The sequence below is a fragment of the Anabrus simplex genome, chromosome 1 (assembly GCF_040414725.1).
Source record: "Anabrus simplex isolate iqAnaSimp1 chromosome 1, ASM4041472v1, whole genome shotgun sequence".
In the NCBI taxonomy this organism is placed as follows: Eukaryota; Metazoa; Arthropoda; class Insecta; order Orthoptera; family Tettigoniidae; genus Anabrus; species Anabrus simplex.
The window spans coordinates 1,170,208,846-1,170,230,774 of record NC_090265.1 but is presented as its reverse complement, the minus strand read 5'-3'; the positions used below and the strand labels follow the sequence as shown (position 1 = coordinate 1,170,230,774).

The window sequence follows — 21,929 nt, the reverse complement described above, 5'->3', positions numbered from 1 at the left end:
GTCCTATAAACCAGTTAACCAAGCACTTTCTTATCTATTGCTGGAGTAAACATTGGCGTAAGCCGAAAGGCCACGTCAATCACTGTAATTGTTAGGAATAAGGTGTCCCAGTTATAAATTGCTATAAATTGAACCGTTAATTGTGCCTTACTAAATACTACTAATTTTTTCGTCTATACAAGGTGTCAAGATTCAAGGTATAATAATATAAAATTTAATGACTTGAGAAGTAGTGGAGATATTTACTTGCAGTTTGATTCTATAAGTAGGGTAACTCAAAATGTTTGTTTAAATACCTAATTAACCTCTATATGCGCACCGTTAGTGGCACGACAGACATCTAATCAGTATTCCACTTCTCTCCAAGTGTTCTGCAGCATTGTAGGCATAACATTTGCGATAACTGCACGAATGCAATTACGCAGTTCTGGTAGATCACGAACTGGTGTCTGGTACGCTTGATTCTTGACAAACCCCTACAGGAAAAAATCAAGTGGCGTAATGTCAGGGCTTCTAGGGGGCCAAAAATTGATGCGACTACCTCTCCCAATCCAGCGATCTGGGAACTCACGATTCATGGAACCCCTCACAACTTCCGCATAATGGCATGGTGCACCATCTTGCTGAATGATCACGTCACAAGGAAGTTGTGGCACAACATACTGCTCCAACATGTCTAGGTAACGTGTTCCATTAACTGTAGGCTCCGCGAAGAAGAATGGGCCAGTAACCCTGTCCTTAAACAATCCACACCGCACATTCACTTTCAGAGAGTCCCGTTCCAACTCTATCACTACATGAGGGGGTTCAGATCCCCATATGCGGCAATTGTGCTTGTTTACCGTGCCGGACATATGGAATGTAGCCTCGTCCAAGAAAGACTGAATCGAGGAATGCCTTGTTTCCATCAGTTTTTGCTAGAATTGTCTCCACGAATGCCTTTGATAGCGGCCTGCCCTGAGGTTTGATTTTCTGATGAAGCTGCAGTTTGTACGCCCGTAGGGGCAACCTTTTGTGGACGACTTCATGTACTGTCGAACGAGGTAACTGTTACTGCCTACTTGTTTGTCGAATTGACTTACAAGGGCTCCGCTTGAAGGACTCACGGATTAAATCAACAGTATCCTCTGAAACTGTGTGCTTGGCGTGGTGGTCCGATATCGACAGCAAGGTACCAGATTCTTGAAGGCGCCTGTCCCATTTCATGATTGTTACGTAAGTGGGAACACCATCAGTTGGTAACAGTCCATACTCACGTTGAAATCTAAGTTGTACTAGTGTAACAGATTTTATCTCTCCGAGCGAAAGCACACGGAACATCTTCTGCTGTGGAGTCCACATGGTTACTGGCACACTTTTCGTGAACAATGCAGTTACGCGCATGCGCATATGGTACCACCGCCCCTGCAAGCGAACACAGAAAACCTTTTGTGTTACCCTAGTTGTATAAACAAACCGCCAATAAATATCTCCATTATTTCTCAAGTTATTTAATTTTATATTATTATACCTTTAACCGGGGACACCTTACAAACCTTGGTTTTGCACTGAACCCTCTTCCATTGTTACCCTGGAATTTCCTACCCGAAACTCTCACTCGTCACACGTCTTTGTTATTGCAGCTTCAGTCTTTAGTAGTTATTGAAGACATCATCATTTGCAATCATTCCACGGAGAAGTAGCTATGGCAGGTGGAGATAAGGTGAACAAAGTGATCCATTCGAATCCTGATTTTGAGTTCGCCAAGCTTATAAAATATACGAATAGTAACACTACCCATATGTTATTCTCAGTTCACTACGGACCAACAACATGAAATTCATAACCCTTGAAGCTTATAAAAGACGTATTGTGGTGAAAATGTAAAGACATGCAATTTGACCTTGCTTTTTCCCAAATGTCTTCATTTAGTTATGCACCTGTTAGTTCTTGTGACGTAGAAAGGGCTGTGCTTAGGAAAATGCTGATAGATAAACGGATGAGCTTAAATCAAGACAATTTGGAGAAATTAGTTTTCATTGGTTTCAAAAGAACTGAATTTTGTTAGTGCATATTTTCAGTTTATTGTGCATGTTTTGCCATATTATAGTGCATGAATGCATGCATATTTTGGAAATTGATAGTGCATGGAAATCCGGGCTCTACTCATAATACTCGATCTTGATTGAAATCCTTTTTTAATTGTGTTGACAGTTCCATACATCTTGCGGATGTTCCAGTTTCTGTAGTCATCTTGGATTGATTCTATTTGTTTCCTCAGGTAGACTGTTTTCTTTCTATGAATTAATTTACTACATTCTTTCTGTTTTTCTCTGTATAGTTCCTCAATATCTACAGTCTTATTAGACTGCAGCCACTTTTTTTTTTTTGCTAGGGGCTTTTACGTCGCACCGACACAGATAGGTCTTATGGCGACGATGGGATAGGAAAGGCCTAGGAGTTGGAAGGAAGCGGCCGTGGCCTTAATTAAGGTACAGCCCCAGCATTTGCCTGGTGTGAAAATGGGATACCACGGAAAACCATCTTCAGGGCTGCCGATAGTGGGATTCGAACCTACTATCTCCCGGATGCAAGCTCACAGCCGCGCGCCTCTACGCGCACGGCCAACTCCCCCGGTCAGCCACTTATTACACCATATTGCCTCTTCATTAACTGCATCTTGACATGCCTTATCGAACCATTCCTTTTTTTCTTACTAACACCTTTTGGTATCACTTTCCTTGCTAGTGTTGTCATGATTTGTTTCACATTATTCCACATTCATTCACAAACTTCGTTATTTGTTTCATCAATGTCTTCTGTAGGATCTTCTCCCAGAATATCAAATCTGTTTGCAATTTCCACATTATACTTTAATCTTCCATCCTCCTGCTTTCATTCAAAAAAATATTTTAACTTATTTACAAACGTACAAAAAAACGAAGAAAGATTGAAACTGTACACAGAGGCTATTTATTAGTTTACATTCCATTTGTAATTTACCAACACTATAGGCATTTCACTTGCAGAAGGTCTAGACTGTTTACATTTTAAAATCTTGGTTGAAAAAATACATTATAATCGTACAGTACCATGTCGTTAAAAGAACACCACTGTTTATGAACATTTACTTGGAATCGCAAGCAGAGTGGGACTGGTTTCACTTTCATATCGTGGATACCAGTTGGGAATGTGGTGTTCTTCAGTAATGTGTTGCGTTTAAATATAACATACTGGGACCTTACAGGTCAGGGGTTTGATGCCACCTCATCCAGGAACTCAGAGAAATCTGAATTGATGACTGAACAACACCCCGTTTTGACAGTGCGCAGTCAAATGCACATTGCTCCGCTTCAATCTTGACTTCCAGCACCTGGGGCAGCAGTACATACGCAGCTAAAATAAAACTTATATCTACCTTATAGGCCTACTGGAGCAGAGGAAATATTGGAATTACTAATTTATGGCAAATGAAAATCAGCATAAAATAAAGGTGAGCATTTAATTTCCCTTGTTAAAGCAAAATAAATGAAAATATACACTGATTACAGTTGCTGATAAACACACTGTACATTTGTCAGATGGACCTGAAACTTTGGCGGTGAATTTTCTGCTTCAAATAAATCCTCATCTCATTCATCGAGATTTTTGTTTTTTGTTTTTGTTATCACTGATTTATCTGAGTATACTTGATCTAACCATATTAATAATCGTTGATCTAAACCTCAGTTGTAGTAATTAGTGATGTGATATGGAGGGGGGCACTGCTTAATATCTCCATTGCGACATAATAGAGAAGACATTACATAAAGTACAAACTATAAAGCGCACAGGGAGTGCTTATCTATCCAACACAAAATCACAAAACAAAAAACAAAGAATGCACATCAAACAAATAAGACCACACATTCTGGCCTGGGACTCGAACCAGAATCTACACAAACTAACAATAACAAAGATTGTAGGACAAAACCTACTTCAAACAAAAGAAAATGAACAAAATATTGACTACACGTATCATTCCCTTGGCAAAAAAAAAAAAAAAAAAAAAATGTGACTGTACTACCCGGAAAAAACGTGTATGGTGATTATCCTGAATATGCCCGGGAAGCAAACCAACGGTCTCCTGACTGTCTTGGAAAGACACCTGAAAAGCCCCAATCTCAATCATTCACAGGGATTGAAATATCTTCAGTCTGATGTTAATTAGCTCATTATCTGGAATTATGATGACCCAGTTACATAGCATGAAATAATAAAGGCCAAATTCTGACTCGAGATACAAAGGATTTTAATATTTGTGAATGGTAAACTTTTCCCCTGTTTTGACACAGTCGCCACTGGAACCATCTTCTCACCACAGTAACTCACTGGGACTGTCACTCTGCCACACCTCCAGGCACTTGACAAAGTTCCACACTTTAAAAAGCCCTTTCTTAATGAATTCAGGGCATTCTGTACTTCACCTCAAACTTCCACGCTAATTTCTCTAGCACAAACACATTTCATTATATCTCCGTAGCGGTCTTAGTTTTTACTCTCTTGAACTATTAACACTCTCTTAGTCCTCAGTTCGTATCTCACAGAATGCATCTCAACAAAATAACTGAAAAAATCCCTCATACCTTTTGCACATTACTTCTCCTTCTTTACAAATCTACTTAGGGAATATCTGACATTGACCTAGATAACGGATACCTCATATATGCTTTTATTATACAAAGTAAACACACCCTAGCTACTTGGGAGTGCTAGATGTTCGATACCAGGCGTGACACACTTCACAAAAGTAGCACAGTCACGATCTAACTGCATACATGCATAAATGTATTTAAAAGTGAATGCTCGCTTAATCCTCAAACTAGCACATTCTATCACATGCATATAATAACACAACATGCATTCGCTCAATATAAATTTCCCATTTACAAGCACTCATCAACTTCCAGGACTTTCGTAACCGACATCTTCCTTTCTCGTTTCCTTCTAACTTGTCCCCAACTGAAATATCAATTGAAACTTTAATACATTAACTTAACCCGAAGAAATTATATGTAATGAAACTATATGTAGCTATAACAAACTCTGATCATTTTGTAACTGTGATTTGGGCCTACGTGCAGCCAAAATCAAATCTAAACTACATTTTATATACAAGATAAGCGCTTCCCCGCATTCACTAAACTACTTAATATTTTAACATATACTCATGGTGGTGATATGTTGTTCTTTATTTCGAGCCTCTAGAAGGCTCCCGTGATAGTTTACAGCCCAATGGCAGCTGCTCTGAAGACTGGGTTTGGTCACCGTCCGTTGATCCATCCTCTTAGCTGCTTCCAAAGATAACCGTTAGTACAGAGGAGCACTTTGTGAATCAGATCCTCTGGTCAGTCAACACTGGCACACTCAAGTACATGGGAATTCACGTCTTCCAGCACTGTTTATACATTAAGAAAATTTCCCACCCTTCTTTTAATCCAGCCTCACTAATTTATCTGGATCAATAAATAATTTACCCTTGTTTATAGGCCCAAGAAGTACATATTTTTGGAATTTTTAAAAAATTCATGTATTCTATTCACGACTGCAATATTAAGTTTTCACTACCATTTGAAGCGTCGGGGGGAAAAAACCAGGTAAGTTACTTTTTCATCGAAATTGAGATATTGTTACAGTCCGCTTCAGAGTGATCGTGCGCAACTATTGAGAGGTCGGAAATGGAAAAAAGCAGGCGAGTCAGGAGAAATTAGCACTCAAAGTTTCGCTATTAGGAGAAAGAACTAGGGAAGTCAAGTACAAAACTTGCTTTTTCTCAAGTTGTACTATTATTGACTCTTCTGGTTTTTCCCCTTGACCCTTCATTTATATGGTACAATTTTCTAGTTCTATTTCAAATTTATTTTCACATCACAAAGTCTTTTAACATTGGGTATTAGGCTTAACCCACATGAATGTCTCCAAAAACCTCTCAAGTCTCTTTCTGATTCACATTATCTCAATGCGAGAAATCTTGTAATTCCCCAAATTAAGTTGAATATACAGTAGTTCTATGGATTTCTATCATAGTTATTGTGTTTTTTTGTTCACTTCACTACCACACAAAGACAAATTTTCTCACGACGTGGCACATCCAAACGACTGGCGCACTAGTTGGAGAATCTCCTCTGGTCTGGAAATGATGGGGGTGGTGGCTTTAGTCCCCACCCTAGTTTCATAACTGGCGATCTAAAAGTCATCTGATTTTGATGGTGCAGATAAGGTGTAGCTCATTATCTACCATGGTAAAATATGATATGTGGAATTGAATCTGTTTGTTAATTCACTCAATAAACTCCATAGCATCATCTGGCGATGTCTGGAAATCCCCTTCTATGCTCACTGGTCCGAGGCTAGCGTCTCTTCTCCACTGACTCGTCCCTTCTTTAGATTCCCTCAATTTTACTGTTACTCAATTATTAGAACATTTTATGATTTCAATCCTTGGCTAAAATTTCCATGTTCGAATTGCCAATCTTTAATGATATCTTGTCACAATAGCATAATATCCTGTTATGTTATATCCCCAGGTTGGCACTACCTTTTTTTTTTTTCATATTGGAGAGCGGGGCCACCAGAATTATCTTCACACTCTAACTGGGAACTTGTTAAGTCCAGTTCATACTGCAAAATGGTGATTTTCGTAGCTAAACTTTGCATGGGTACTTCAGATTATGGTGGGGATCTAGACTGATGTTGTGCAGTCTTACACAACCTAGATTGCCATACAAAAATACTGACTGAAACACATCTTGTACCAACAATCCAATTACCTATACGTAGAGCTCTGCACGGATGCGGATATCCGCAGGTGCAAAGTTAGTGTCTTGGCAGATACAAACTGTATGGCAGTGCGAATAAATTTGCTGATAATTTCTAAATAATGATGGTTATTGATTTTCACTCAAGTATACTGTTATTTTTGCTTGTGGTTAGTCGACCCTTGACATTGGTATGGCAGAATAGTGATATATAAAGAGCCTTGAAACAATAAAGTCGTAAATCTGACCTAAGCCTAACTGAGCCAGTTAGCTCCTGCCCGCAATTAATGGATGGAAGGAGCAAAGGTCAATACGTCTGTAGTTGTCGCAAGAGAAAATCCCTCATAAACCTGCAACAGTAGGGGTTCTGGTGCCAGGTGTCAGGCCTGTTATATTATGTTAACAGATCTATATGTTTCAATACCTTGGATGTAATATTTTGTAGTTAAATATTTAAATTACTTATGGATAACCATTTTGCGGATGCGGATAACCATTCGCGGATGCGGGTGCGGATGAAGAAAGTGCGAAAGAGGATATTATTTTGTATATCAGCGCAGGGCTCGACCTATACGGTTACAGTACGGAGGTAGTTCACAGCCGTCAGCAGTAATGGCCAGCATCACCGTACAGCACAACTTTTCAATAGTTTTAATTAGAAAACTTGTTGCTTCTTTTTTCAGACACAGAAGTGTCCTTGACGTGTCAAAATACACAAGGGTTTGGTCAGTATTGCTCATCTGTGAGAGAAGATGAGAATTTTGCTGCATTAATCTGATTACATGCTGGTGAAACTGTAATTTTATCACAGCAGTCTTTAGCAGTTTTTGGAACAAAGATGTTTTCTGCTTCAATGACAGGTTATTACGCTGCATAAACTGAATAACCCACACGTGACTTGCCTTGAGTAAGTTTCCCATAATATCGTGGGATCGCGCAATTTCATGTGCTTTTATTTGTAACATTTCGTGAGAAGCCTTTCAACCGCTACTCCATATCTCTCTCACCCATTCCAATAAGGCTTCCTCAACACCCAGTAACTTGCCCATTTTTAGGCCACAAAATGCCATTTCCAATTCCTCACTTGTTTTTCGTGAACAGAAACTCACGGCCCACTGCTTTGTTATTTTCTTCTGTGGATTTCATGAATTTTTGCCTGAATGTAGCCGTGTAACCGTTAACTCTCCCCATGACAAGCCTTTACTAACAATGGTTGAGTTCAAACTGTGTGCGGCAGTGGTCCTTTCCGTTTGTTACTGCAGACGCGCATTTTTGCAACAAGCCCCCAAATTGTATAAGCGGCTCTTAATCGGTGCAAAAATGTATGCAAATATTCAATCAAAAATTAGGGGTGTGACTGATATGTGAGTAAATATGGTATTGACTACCTTTGAAGTGTACGTAAGAAGCCAAATCTTGTTGAAAATACCCCTCATAATCTGAAAATTTTATCTGCAATTTGCTCTCCTGCCGTCAAATGATATCGAGATCCTTCCTGGAGGAACTTCTTCCAAAATATCTTCATAGGGTATTTTATGGTATGTTTGTTGAATTTGTTGGCTCATTCTTCAGTAATACGTACATTGAATCCTCTGTCCCTGCATTTCTCTCTTATCAGTCAAAACTTTTGTTACACTTAACTAATAACCAATCCCAAGAATAATATGCCCACAAAAGACTACTTGTGCATTTCTCATGTTAGCAGGTGTATTTTTCAAGGCTTGGGAGCTTTCCTTCTAACTAATAGAAGTGTATAACAAACATTAGACACGTGATGATTCACTTCCCTCACCTTCACTTAATGAGCCATGTCAGTTATGTTTAGCTCGGGATTTAATTTGTTTTTTCTGAGGTGAAAGCAGACATCAGATGCAAAGCCTCCTTTTTTCTACTACAATTCTCCCTTTTCTTGCATGAAATGTAGAGATTCCAGTTGTGCACTACGAGCAAAACTTCCCAACGCATTTGAATGGCAAAATGATAAAATATAATAGCTGTATCTTTTTGTCACAAAAGTATTTTACAGTAATGCTAGAATACATCACACACTCCCCGGGAATTAATTCCATCGAAGATTATTAAGAACCCCACAAGGAAATCACCATAATAAAATACATACAAATAAATGCACATTTGAACTAAAACTAAAATGATTTTCGTGAGCAAGCATACAAAGAGCTTGGGGTAAAATAAAAATAAAAAGTAGTATGTAGCACACTATGTTCTGATTAATTTTCATTGGATAGTAGACTCAACTTGCTTCCCAAAGTAACAATCTAGGTGTTATGGAAACTCAAGTAACTTGAATGTTTTGTTGTCTACTTTTGAAGGATTCTAAAATCTACAGCAGTTTTTTTTCAGGAACTTATTTTAAATTCATAGCTCTTCATTGTTCCAATCCTGTCCCCTGCAACTGACAGACTATTGCTTTTGTGCCTCCTTTTCCTGTCTTACATTCATTAACTAAACAATGACTTTATTAATAAGAACCATTCTTCCGGTGGGTTCTCTAATTCAATTTATTAAAGACAATAGTTTGTAATATTGATGTACACAGGGTGTATTTAAATTCCTATTACACATTTTGAGGGCTTGTAGATGGGGTACGGAGTGAATAACATTTTGAATAGGAATTCCTGTCCGGAAAAGTACCGTTTACCTGATACAAGCAAAACACTACCATGTATTTAAATATCCCATGTCTGCTACATCAGTGAGTGGAATACTTCACCGTTCGATAATGATCCCCTAATGTCGTGTGTGCTACCCATCCTGCTTTGTGCGTCATTCACTGTATGGTGTGTCATCAGCTTGTGAGCTGCCCGGAGAAGCACCAATCATTTGACCTTGCATCTTCATAGTGAAACAGCATCCAGGTGTTATTCACAAGGCAGTGCCATGTTGTTGAACAGGTTTGACTGCACGTTTGAAGATGATTGTTTTTAAATTTATTTTTACAATTTGCTTTACATCGCGCCAACACAGAAAGGTCATAAAGCAATGATGGGACGAGAAAGGGCTAGAAATGGAAAGGATGTGACCATGGCCTTAATGGAGGTACAGCCCGAGCGTTTGCCTGATGTGAAAATGGGAAAGCACGGAAAACCATCTTCAGGGCTGCCGACAATGGAGTTTGAACCCATTATCTCCTGAATACAGCCTCACAGAAGCGTGCCCCTAACCGCACGGCCTACTCGGTCATTGTTTAAAATTCCTAACCCCATGGCACTATAGCCCTGAAGGGCCTATCAAGCGATCACTGCTCAGCCCGAAGGCCTGCAGGTTATGAGGTGTCGTGTGTTCAGCATGACGAATCCTCTCGGCCGTTATTCTTGGTTTTGTAGATCGGGGTTTGAAGATTATTTTTGTAATGTGAAGCAAATGGTAATGGAAGGGCTGCTTGTCGGCTGTATCAGGAGTGTTTTCCACACTGTATCAGAGTTAATCAGCAGCTCCGGAAAAAGTGTGTATTTACTGCTGTAAGGGCCGAATGTGGTGCTCCAAGGTGGCCCTGCACAGTTGGTGTTGAAAAGGCCATACTTTGAAGTTTTAAGAGGACACATTGACGAGTACCTGAACGATAGTGTGTCCACTCGATGTGGATCACACCACCATCTGGTGTGTCAGTCATGAGTAGCACTTACACTCATACCACACATGCAATGGGTCCAGCAGATGTTGCGCCACAAGTCTGATTCTGTACACGGTTTGTGAATCATTGTGTGAAGGAGCCCCAGTTTCCTTGGCACATTCTTTCACAGATGAAGCCAGATTCACTAGGGAAAGTGTTTCCAATTTGCACAACAGCCATGTTTGGGATGAGGAAAACCTGCATGCTATACGCAACCCCATGCCTTTCAGGAACAATATGGCATCAGTGTGTGGGCAGCGTTTCTGAATGGCATGTGATTAGGCCATATCTTCTTCCTCCTCACCTCATGGGTGGTATGTACTTCTCTTGGGAGATGTGTCATTGAACATCTAGGAAGATGTGGTTTCCACACAATGGTCAAGGTCATCTCAGCGAATGATTCAGGTGAAGTTAGACAGGCCGTGGTGGTCCAGTTGATTGGGCTGCACTTTCACCAAATTTAACATCGCTGGATTATTCCTCTGGGACCACATAAGTTGGATTTACGAGATCCCGGTAGAGTCAAAGAAAGATTTGCTTGTGCAGTTTATAGCAACAGTGGATGTTTAACTGCCAGGTGTTTGTAAGCAAACGTACCAGAACATGATAAGGAAGTACAATGTTTGTATCGAAGAGGATGATTGCCACATTGAGGGTGGTGGTGTTTTTTTTTTTTTTTTTTTTTTTTTTTTAGTGGATGCAGAAGCACTCCAACCAGTGATGGTGTTTTTCTTCTAGCGGGGGAACTGAATGTTTCTGGATATGGGATTCCTATGCAAAATGTAAACTATTTGGTCTCCCTACAATCCCTCAAAGTGTGTAACAAGTATTTAGATACACCCTGTATTCTGGTTTATGTTGACAGGCAGTATTCAACAATCCCACAGCTCTAGTCTTCTCCCTGCTTGGTCTCCAGTTGTTCCTTGTTGCAGTCCAAGTGGTCGTCCTGGTGCGATCTTCTGAGTGGTATCATGTGGTGTCCGTTACTTTATTGCTGTTTGCCAATTATTACACCCTCTTTAAGCTTTGTCGAGACTATCTTGTATGTTGGAAAGTTTATAAAGCTGAACAGATGATACAAGATAAAATTGGAGGGTAAGTTTATTGCTCATTTGTAACAGGATGAAAAATGAAATTACAAGCTTGCTGTATAAAATTAAGTTATATCATTATTGAAAAAGTACTACACATTAAAAAAATGTTTTGCACCACCACTCTGTCACACATATCCATAATGTTTGGGAAACCCTTATGCCTATTGCTCACGGTAAAATGTTTCGTAAAATTTGTTGTACAATAAATTTTATAAAAATTTGATGAAAACAAGTTGTGTTGCTCACGGTAAAATTAATTTATAAAATCCGTGGAAACATCAGTATGGCCATAGTGTATGTGCTGCTATCTATCGATAAACTTTTAAACCAAGAATCAGCTGTTCAACTTACAGTGTGTTTGAGAGTACGACTCCAACAGACAAAGCAAAACCCAATCAATCACTACTGATCTGCATTTAGGGCAGTCGCCCAGGTGGCAGATTCCCTATCTGTTGTTTTCCTAGCCTTTTCTTAAATGATTGCAAAGAAATTGGAAATTTATTGAACATCTCCCTTGGTAAGTCATTCCAATCCCTAACTCCACTTCCTATAACCGAATATTTTCCCCAATTTGTCCTCTTGAATTCTAACTTTATCTTCATATTGTGATCTTTCCTACTTTTAAAGACACCATCCAAACTTATTCGTCTACTGATGTCCTCCCACGCCATCTCTCCACTGACAGCTCAGAACATACCACTTAGCCGAGCAGCTCGTCTCTTTTCTCCCAAGTCTTCCCAGCCCAAACTTTGCAACATTTTTGTAACGCTACTCTTTTGTCGGAAATCGCCCAGAACAAATCGAGCTGCTTTTCTTTGGATTTTTTCCAGTTCCTGAATCAACTAATCCTGGTAAGGGTCCCATACACTGGAACCATACTCAAGTTGAGGTCTCACCAGAGACAAATATGCTCTCTCCTTTACATCCTTACTACAACCCCTAAATACTCTCATAACCATGTGCAGAGATCTGTACCCTTTATTTACAATCATATTTATGTGATTACCCCATTGAAGATCTTTCCTTATATTTATACCTAGGTATTTACAATGATCCCCAAAGGGAACTTTCACCCCATCAACGCAGTAATTAAAACTGAGAGGACTTTTCCTATTTGTGAAACTCACAACCTGACTTTTATCCCTGTTTATCATCATACCATTGCCTACTGTCCATCTCACAACATTATCGAGGTCATTTTGCAGTTGCTCACAATCTTGTAATTTATTACTCTGTACAGAATAACATCATTTGCAAACAGCCTTATCTCTGATTCCACTTCTTTACGCATATCATTGATATATATAAGAAAACATAAAGGTCCAATAATACTGCCTTGAGGAATTCCCCTCTTAATTTTTACAGGGACAGATAAAGCTTAACCTACTCTAATTCTCTGAGTTCTATTTTCTAGAAACAGAGCCACCCATTCAGTCACTCTTTTGTCTAGTCCAATTGCACTCATTTTTGCTTGTAGTCTCCCATGATCTACCCTATCAAATGCCTTAGACAAGTCAATCGCAATACAGCCCAATTGACCTCCTGAATCCAGGATATCTGCTATATCTTGCTGGAATCCTACAAGTTGGGCTTCAGTAGAATAACCTTTCCTAAACCCAAACTGCCTTCTGTCAAACCATTTATTAATTTTGCAAACATGTCTTATATAATCAGAAAGAATGCTTTCCCAAAGCTTACATGCAATACATGTCAAACTGACTGGCCTGTAATTTTCAGCTTTATGCCTATCACCCTTTCCTTTATATACAAGTGCCACTATAGCAACTCTCCATTCATTTGGTAAAGTTCCTTCATGCAAACAATAATCAAACAAGTACTTCAGATATGGTACTATATCCCAAGCCATTGTCTTTAGTATATCCCCTGAAACATCAATTCCAGGTGCTTTTCTAGTTTTCAACTTTTGTATCTTACTGTAAATGTCATTGCTGTCATAGGTAAATTTTAATACTTCTTTAGTATTAGTCACCTCCCCTATCTGGACATTATCCTTGTAACCAACAATCTTTACATACTGCTGACTGAATACTTCTGCCTTTTGAAGATCCTCGCATACACACTCCCCTTGTTCATTAATTATTCCTAGAATGTCCTTCTTGGAACCTGTTTCTGCCTTAAAGTACCTATACATACTCTTCCATTTTTCACTAAAATTAGTGTGGCCACCAATTATGCTTGCCATCATGTTATCCTTAGCTGACTTCTTTGCTAGATCCAATTTCCTAGTAAGTTACTTCAATTTCTCCTTACTTCCACAGCCATTTCTAACTATTTCTTTCCACCCTGCACATCCTTCTTAGTCTCTTTACTTCCCTGTTATAATATGGTGGATCTTCACCATTCCTTACCACCTTTAAATGTACAAACCTATTTTCACATTCCTCAACAATTGCTTTAAACCCATCCCAGAGTCTGTTTACATTTTTATTTACCGTTTTCCACCGATCATAGTTGCTTATTAAATACTCCCTCATGCCTGTTTAATTAGCCATATGGTACTGCCTAACAGTCCTAATTTTAATCTCTTCCTTTCTTTCACATTTATTTTTAATTACCACAAAAACAGCTTCGTGATCACTAATCCCATCTATTACTTGCAGCTTGAGCTGCAATTATATGTTGTACAGTGGTAAAAAGGTAGAAAAGAAATGCCAGGAAATGCTGGACTCGGGATTGGATAAAAAGAAGAGAAGAAGATAGAGGATTGCTGTCCTTGGTTGAAAATGAGTTGAGGTTAGAATACCAGCATTCATATAGGAATTTTCTAAGAATGAAGGAAGGCAGTTTTAAAAAACTTCTGGATCTTGTTGGTCCCAAAATTATTCGACAAGACACTAACATGAGGCAAGCTATTTCTCTTGAAGTGAGACTGCAAGTGACACTCCGATTTCTGGCCACTGGAGAAAGTTACACCAACTTGATGTATTCAACTAGAATACCATTTGGAACTCTAGCATGTATTATTCCTGAAACATGTAGGGAAATATACTCTTCACTGAAAGAAAAGTACATGAAGGTAAATATTTGAATTTATTTAAACAACATAATTATTAAAAAATATTACATAAATATGTACAATATCGTCTTTTAGGCTGTGGGAACTCCTTTCCTAGTCTGTATTTAGTAGGCCTAATACTTCCAACTGAGCATCCATTATTGCTTTTTGAATTTTATGTTTGGTAAGAATTTTAATTTTTGTGTCGGTAAGAGCTCTCAGTTCTGAGGCAATAAATTTGCCAAATTCATCATCTGCATCTTCAGTATTTGACACTGAATGAAGCACCTTTGAAGCCTGAAGGAGGACATCGTCTTCAATCGACCCCTTCTTCCGTTTTCGTGATATGCCTGGAAATAAGAAGAAGAAGAAGAAGAAGAAGAAGAAGAAGAAGAAGAAGAAGAAGAAGAAGAAGCTAACTCACAGTGATTGCATAAATAATATGCATGTTTCTGAATTAACGTCACTGCACAATATCATAATGTGAGTAATTACCCTACTACAGTATACCATTAATAAGTTCTGGAAACCATTAACTTCCTAGAAAGTCGAGAAGGAAAATTTATCACCAGAAGATTGTCAATTTTCTTTTTGAACTCAATTACCTACAGTGTATTTTAGTTGCCTCAACAAATTGTTTAAAATATTATGTTTTGATATTTCTATAAACATATATAAGCTACCTGATGTACTTGCTGCAGGCTGTGATGTACATGACTGATTGTCAAGTATTTTCTTCATATACAGTCAGCATCCCATTGTCATCGAATTTTACAGAGTCATCAGGCAGAGTAATCTTTAAAACAAACACAATTTTTTTCAGGTTCCAGATACTGTGACTGGATGGCTTGAGATTGCATATGAATTTGAAGAGAAATGGAATTTCTCTAATTGTTTGGGTGCATTGGATGGGAAGCATATACAGTTTGCAGCTCCTAGATCAAGTGGTTCTCACTATTATAAGGGTACTAACAGCATTGTTTTGCTTGGTCTGGTGGATGCCCATTATAAATTCATATTCATTGATGTTGGGACCAATGGACGAGCAAGTGATGGAGGTGTCTACCAAAATAGCACCTTGTTTGCATCAGTCCAAAATAAAACACTAAACATTCCTCCCCCTCGCAAACCTCCTGAAACTGAGTGTGAAGTGCCATATGTAATGATTGCAGATGATGCTTTTCCCCTCTCTTCCAACCTAATGAAACCTTTTGGGTACAGAGGGCTGACAAGAGAGCAGAAAATTTTCAACTACAGATTAAGTAGGGCCAGATGTGTAGTTGAAAATGCATTTGGCATCATGGCAAATGTTTTTAGGGAATTATTGAGTAAAGGACACTCTCTGTTGGCAAAGTGGAATCCATTGTCCTTGCTACCTGTGTATTGCACAACTTCCTTTTGGAAGAGAACAGGGGAGTTTATATGCCACCTCACAGTGTGGATGAAGAAAATGTACAAGAAGGCAGTGTGCAATTAGGGGAGTGAAGAAGGGATCTCATCATGGGAGAAATCCAGAGGCAAGGTGGAAACAGAGTTTTGCAAACACCACTAAGTATCAGGAACACATTGAAAGACTACTTTAATGGTGTAGGCAAAGTATCATGGCAAGATCACTGTGTGGATAAATTTCGATTCTAGTTATTTATAACAAACATGTTAATTGTATTTCTCTGTGACTGTCATTTACAATATTGTGTTAAAATGGACCCTTCTTATAAATGTAGGTGTACAGTAGAGTTTCACATTTAAAAAATAATTTAAGCCCATAATAGATACTTAGTTACCACTATTTGAGATGAAAGTTTAAATTCAATTTTCTTTCTACTTTTGAAATTATGAGTTAATTTTAATTTGTAAGGGTGTAGTTTTAATTAGACAAGTATGTTTGGAATGATGTTTATCACAGTTGTTCCTCTTAAGGTTGGCCAAATATTTAGCTACTATTCTTGTAGATTAACATGTCTGTGTCTGTTAGGTCAACAGCCCAGAGGCTGGTTGTATCCTCAAATAGCATCACCAAAGGCTATGCAGTTATAGGGAAACCACTCTGACTGCACAAGTCATACCTTAATTGATCTTCTTGTGACAAATCAACCTCAAAAAGTAATTAAGCACGGACAGATCCCTGCTCCTGGCATCTCTTCACATGACCTACTGTACGTGTGTTATTCTACTCGAATACCTAAGTACAAACCACGCTACATTACAATACGGGACTTACGACATATGGACCGGAATAAACTACGCTACTATGCATATAACTTGCCTTGGGATAGTATACGTAATTTTCAGAACATTAACTCTAAAGTAAACAAATTCAATTCACTGGTACTGGAAATATTTGACAAGCACGCACCAAAGAAACAGGCAAGAATCACCCGCCATTCTTCCGCTTGGCTAACGGCCGAGATAAGATCTGCTATGGCCAGTCGTGACAAACTGTACAGACAATACAGACAGACGCATGACAGATGATTTCCAGCAATACAAGATTCTGAGAAACAGAACAAAGCAGTTAATTAGGAATGCTAAATATAAATACTTTCAGGAACTGATGAACAATAACAGCCCGAGACAAAAGTGGAATAAATTATGCACGTTAGGTATAGGTAAAGCCGTAGAGCAACATGTGCCAAGCATATCGCTAGATGTTTTAAATGATCATTTCGCACGGCCAAGAATAGCCTCTACCTCCTTCCCAGAAAATTCACTACCCTTGTTACAAGAGCAGCCTGTGTATGAGCAATTCTCTTTTAGAAATGTCAGCTCGAATGAAGTTAAACGTGTGATATACGCTATAACATCTAATGCCACAGGTAATGATGACATTCCTATATCGCTTATTAAGGATATCTTAGGAGCTGTTCTGCCAATACTAACTGATATATTTAACTACTGCCTGACAAACGGAGTTTTCCCAGAAGTTTGGAAAGATGCACTAATTAGACCCATCCCGAAGAGCTCCAAGTTGGATTCTCCTTCAGATTATCGTCCAGTATCCATTCTACCACCCTTATCCAAGGTGCTTGAACGTCTAGTTCATACACAAGTTACTGAATACCTTACCAAGCATTCCCTCTTGAATCCCTTTCAATCCGGCTTCAGGAAAGGACATAGCACTGCGACAGCTTTACTACGAGTGACAGATGATATCAGACGTGCAATGGACCAACGGGACGTGACTGTATTGACATTATTAGATCTCAGTAGTGCCTTCGACACTGTTAATCCTCAGTTACTACTGCAGAAACTTCGAGAGCTAAATTTTAACAGTGTATCACTTCGTTTCTTTTTATCTTATCTTGAAAACCGCCGGCAACGTGTAACAGTTGGAAATTTGAGTTCAGGATGCAAAGGAAGACCCTCGGCGTCCCTCAGGGGTCGGTTCTTGGACCACTGCTATTTATCATCCAAATTAATGATATATCAAAAGCTCTTAAATTCTGCAAATTGCAAGTGTACGCGGATGATATACAGATTTACTATCATTCAAAACCGAGTGATATTGATACTGCAATTACTAAAATAAATTCTGACCTTCAACATCTTAGTGACTATGCAAATAAAAACAGTTTATTAATGAATCCAAATAAGACTCAAGTTATTATTATCGGTACCAGTAAAAACCTTTATTCCCTCAAGCAACAGAACATCCCCCCAATAATTTTAAACAATAAAATCATACCCTACTCTACTTCAGTGACCAACTTAGGAATTATCATGACTGAGACTCTAAACTGGACTCAACAGGTGATAAGCACATGCAATAAAGTACATAAAAGCTTATATCCCCTGAAACGGTTCGCTAATATATTCTCTGTTCGACTTAAAGTACAAATAATTCGCTCTCTTATACTACCTATATTTGACTACTGTGACACTGTGTTGACTGGAATAACCTGGGACAGTAACAAGAAACTGGACCGGAGCCTGAACAGCTGCATAAGATATATCTTTAATCTGCGATATGATGCTCATATATCACCTTATTATAAGGAGCTGTCGTGGCTTCGAGTGCACCAGCGCCGTGAACTTCACATGCTATCGCTTCTGCACAAAGTTCTTTCCACTAATACTCCCGACTATCTGTCTTCATCTTTTTCTTACCTCTCGTCCTATCATGAACACAATACAAGATCGGGTTCCTCTCTTGCCATACCTATAAACCGTACTGCTGTGTACAACCGATCCTTCATAATCTCTGTGTCTAGGTCATGGAATTCGCTACCTGCGAACATTAGAGAAAATCCTTCTCATCGCAAGTTTAAACTGGCTTGCCGGGAGCATTTGCTGGGTAGATCCCGCTGATTTGCTGGATAATTGTTGAGTGAATGAAGGAATGAATGGGATGAATGAATGGATTACTGCAGTTACATAATTTAAGTGTACGTTATTTTGTGTATTTTAAAATTAAGGATTCTTTCATTATTATTATTATTATTATTATTATTATTATTATTATTATTATTATTATTATTATTATTATTATTATTGTTACCGTGTTTTGGTGGTAGTTATGCATGAAAGAAGGTGCTGGGTGGTGAATAGGTCTCAAGTTACTAAAGTGAAATTAATTTTAAAATTTAACAAGGTTATATTTTCTTTTCAGAATTAGGTAACAACAAATAGAACAGGAACTTAGTAGCCGAAACACGATTGAAAAATACATTTACATAGGTACCCCATTTGGGGCTTCAAAAGTCAGAAACATAATTCTTGGGCAATCATCTCAGTTTTACCCCAAACACAATTTTAACAGAGGGGCAGAAAACCCCATTCATACCTAGGAGCCCTTGCTCCAAATTACACTGAAAAGCCTCCTCGAGGCATACAATATACAATTTTCAAAAGAGCCACTCGCTCTCAATTTTAAGCCTCTCCCAGGCCACACCAAACTCCACCTTTAAGCTGTCCTCAAAGGACATATACACAGGGGTAAAATACCCAACCTACTGAGGTCTATTAAATGACAAGAAGGTTAATACATGACCTCTAAAATACAATTTGAGGGGAGGCGAACTTGCACTCCTAATACACTTTGTTTAAGACCTACTTGGCCTTAGGCCGTTAGTGCAAGGGCTAATCCCATACTACAGAGGTGACTTAAGAAAATAACAATTTACATTACATTACGCAAGAATTGGTTGAGAAAATAAGTTCACCTCCAGACAATGTGAGTGGGAGCTCGAGAGGGTTAGCACTCTCTATCCCAGTATGTAGCTTTACAAGAGAATAGATGAAAAGAGAAGTTACATTTTAGGAAAAGGTTACATAGTGGAACGCTTAGAACCCGCCCCGAAAGTTAAACTGCTGAGCTAGCAAGGAAAGAATTTATTAATCGGCCATTACCTTGTTGCTGACCGCTGCCGAGGAAAAAGGCGCTTCCCGCCTCCTGCTATGTACTTAATACACTGAAAGATGGAACAGAAGTGGCCGAGAGACCCAAAAATCAGCAGTTTAAATACTCTCGCGGAAGTTTCTAGGCGTTAGGGGAATGAAAACACCCTCCCACAAACACTTTATTGGGTAGGACACAGCAACATATTCAAGTTGGGGGAAGATACATCTGATTGGATAGAAATTAATTTAAGAAATTCGGGATTGGTTAGGTTCAACACAAGGGGAAAGAAGGGGTGAATATTGCCAACTTAAACAATGACTGAAAGAAATTTAACAAAGAACAAACTCTTGAAATTAAATTTTCTCCAACAAAATAGTTCTTTGACTCCGCACTAGGTTGCACTATTGTTGATCTTCAGTAGTGTCCTCTAGGAGAGAAAGTTTACACTTCTTACTTCAAGCGAAACAAAAACACATCAAAAATGACACAGTTCAAAAACTCAAAATTTTCCACGTGGTGACATCTTCTGAGAAGGTAAAGAATTAACAGCGTAGATAAAGTTCAGACTTCCTCCAGCAGAGGAGTTTCACCTGGCGCAATTTTTAAATTAGCGGCGTGGAGGTGTACCGCCCGGTACAATTATTATTATTATTATTATTATTATTATTATTATTATTATTATTATTATTATTATTATTATTATTATTATTGCTATTAGTATTATTTGTTTTATTTGTATTCGAAATTAAAAATTATGTATATGTATACTCATCTAGTGGTTAAGTGTAAGAGAGGGCCTTGAGCCCTAACTTCGCCACCATTAAAGGCATTATCTATCTATCTATCTATCTATCAAAAATCAATAGCAGTACCAAAATGAGGCATACTAGGCAAGATGAGGAGTGAGGTAGTTTGCCATTGCTATCCTCACTGGTCCAGACAGTGCCAATGTAGTACAACTAACCCTATGAGCAACACCTTTCATGACACACACACACACTGGTTGTGCTCTGAATGTCATTAATCATCACCACCCATACCCCAGCAGCTTCCATATTATCACAGCCATGGATGAGACTGGGACTTCAGTGGAAGCTACACTTTGCTCTGGCCTGTGCCAAGAGATGGATGCAAAAGTACTGTAATCATCAAGAAATGACAGCAGGCAGTAGATTAACATAATTTGTAATATACCAGTATTAGCCCTTGTAGAATGTTTCAACACCCTGTAATTTGCACAGCCATCGCTCAGCTTTCAAATAGTACAGTACATGAATGCTCAGTAAATAAATTGTGTACAGGTTCTGCATTGACTATTATGATAAAATAAGTATCTATATGTCCACCTGTTCAATACTTTTATGATTTAATAGTATCCTTAGATTATTTCACATGGTCCATGGTTACTGGTCACCGTGTAAAATAATGTAAAGGGACTGTTAAATTATGGTCCATGGCTACCATGTAAATAATCTACAGAGATCATTAAATTTTAAAAGTATTGGATAGGTGGACATATACTTCTTTTGATACAGAATATTCCTCTTACTCACACATACTCCCTACCTTCACAGCTTATGAAGGAATACAATTTGGCTAACCCTGAATTTTACATATGCATGGATGCAAGAGGTGTGTATCCCATGTCTCAGAAATATTCAGACATAATCTTGCATCCCCCATTGATAGAGTTATTGATGTTTGATTAACTCTGACTGTCAATATCCTCCATTGAAATGAATACATTTATCCCACCACCTACTAGAAGAGTCAAATCATACCATGCTGGAAAATTTGTGGGTTGGGAAGATAGTAAAACAAAAGGTGGAGTTTCACATTCAAAGAACATCACTCTCCTACTCACAAAAAAAATTTAACTTTCATATTTAAATTTGGTTGTTGCACATGTCACATATGACATGACTATCTTGTAACCTATGAAATCTAGATTTAGAAATAAGCTTTACCTGACTGTCATCACTGCTACAAGTTGTATTCATATCCAAATTTGATTTGCTGCTCCTGGTAGCAATATGTGGAATAAGGAACAGCATACGGTCACACCAAGCAA

At 38.5% G+C, this 21,929-nt stretch overlaps 1 protein-coding gene across 9 annotated transcripts in view; it reads left to right on the top strand.

Moving 5' to 3' along the window:
• Positions 1 to 21,929, top strand: part of LOC136858154 (transmembrane protein 39A-B) — a 406,589-nt gene that overhangs the window by 221,156 nt on the left and 163,504 nt on the right. For 6 of the 9 annotated variants that reach the window (XM_067137490.2, XM_067137492.2, XM_067137484.2 and 3 more), the window contains exon 11: positions 11,273 to 11,502. In XM_067137490.2, the coding sequence (XP_066993591.2) occupies positions 11,273 to 11,502 (230 nt within the window). Of the gene's footprint in view, positions 1 to 3,226; positions 3,397 to 11,272; positions 11,503 to 14,122; positions 14,429 to 15,340; positions 15,845 to 21,929 lie in introns of those variants that run through there. The other 3 variants (XM_067137488.2, XM_067137486.2, XM_067137491.2) reach the window with 3 other exon arrangements.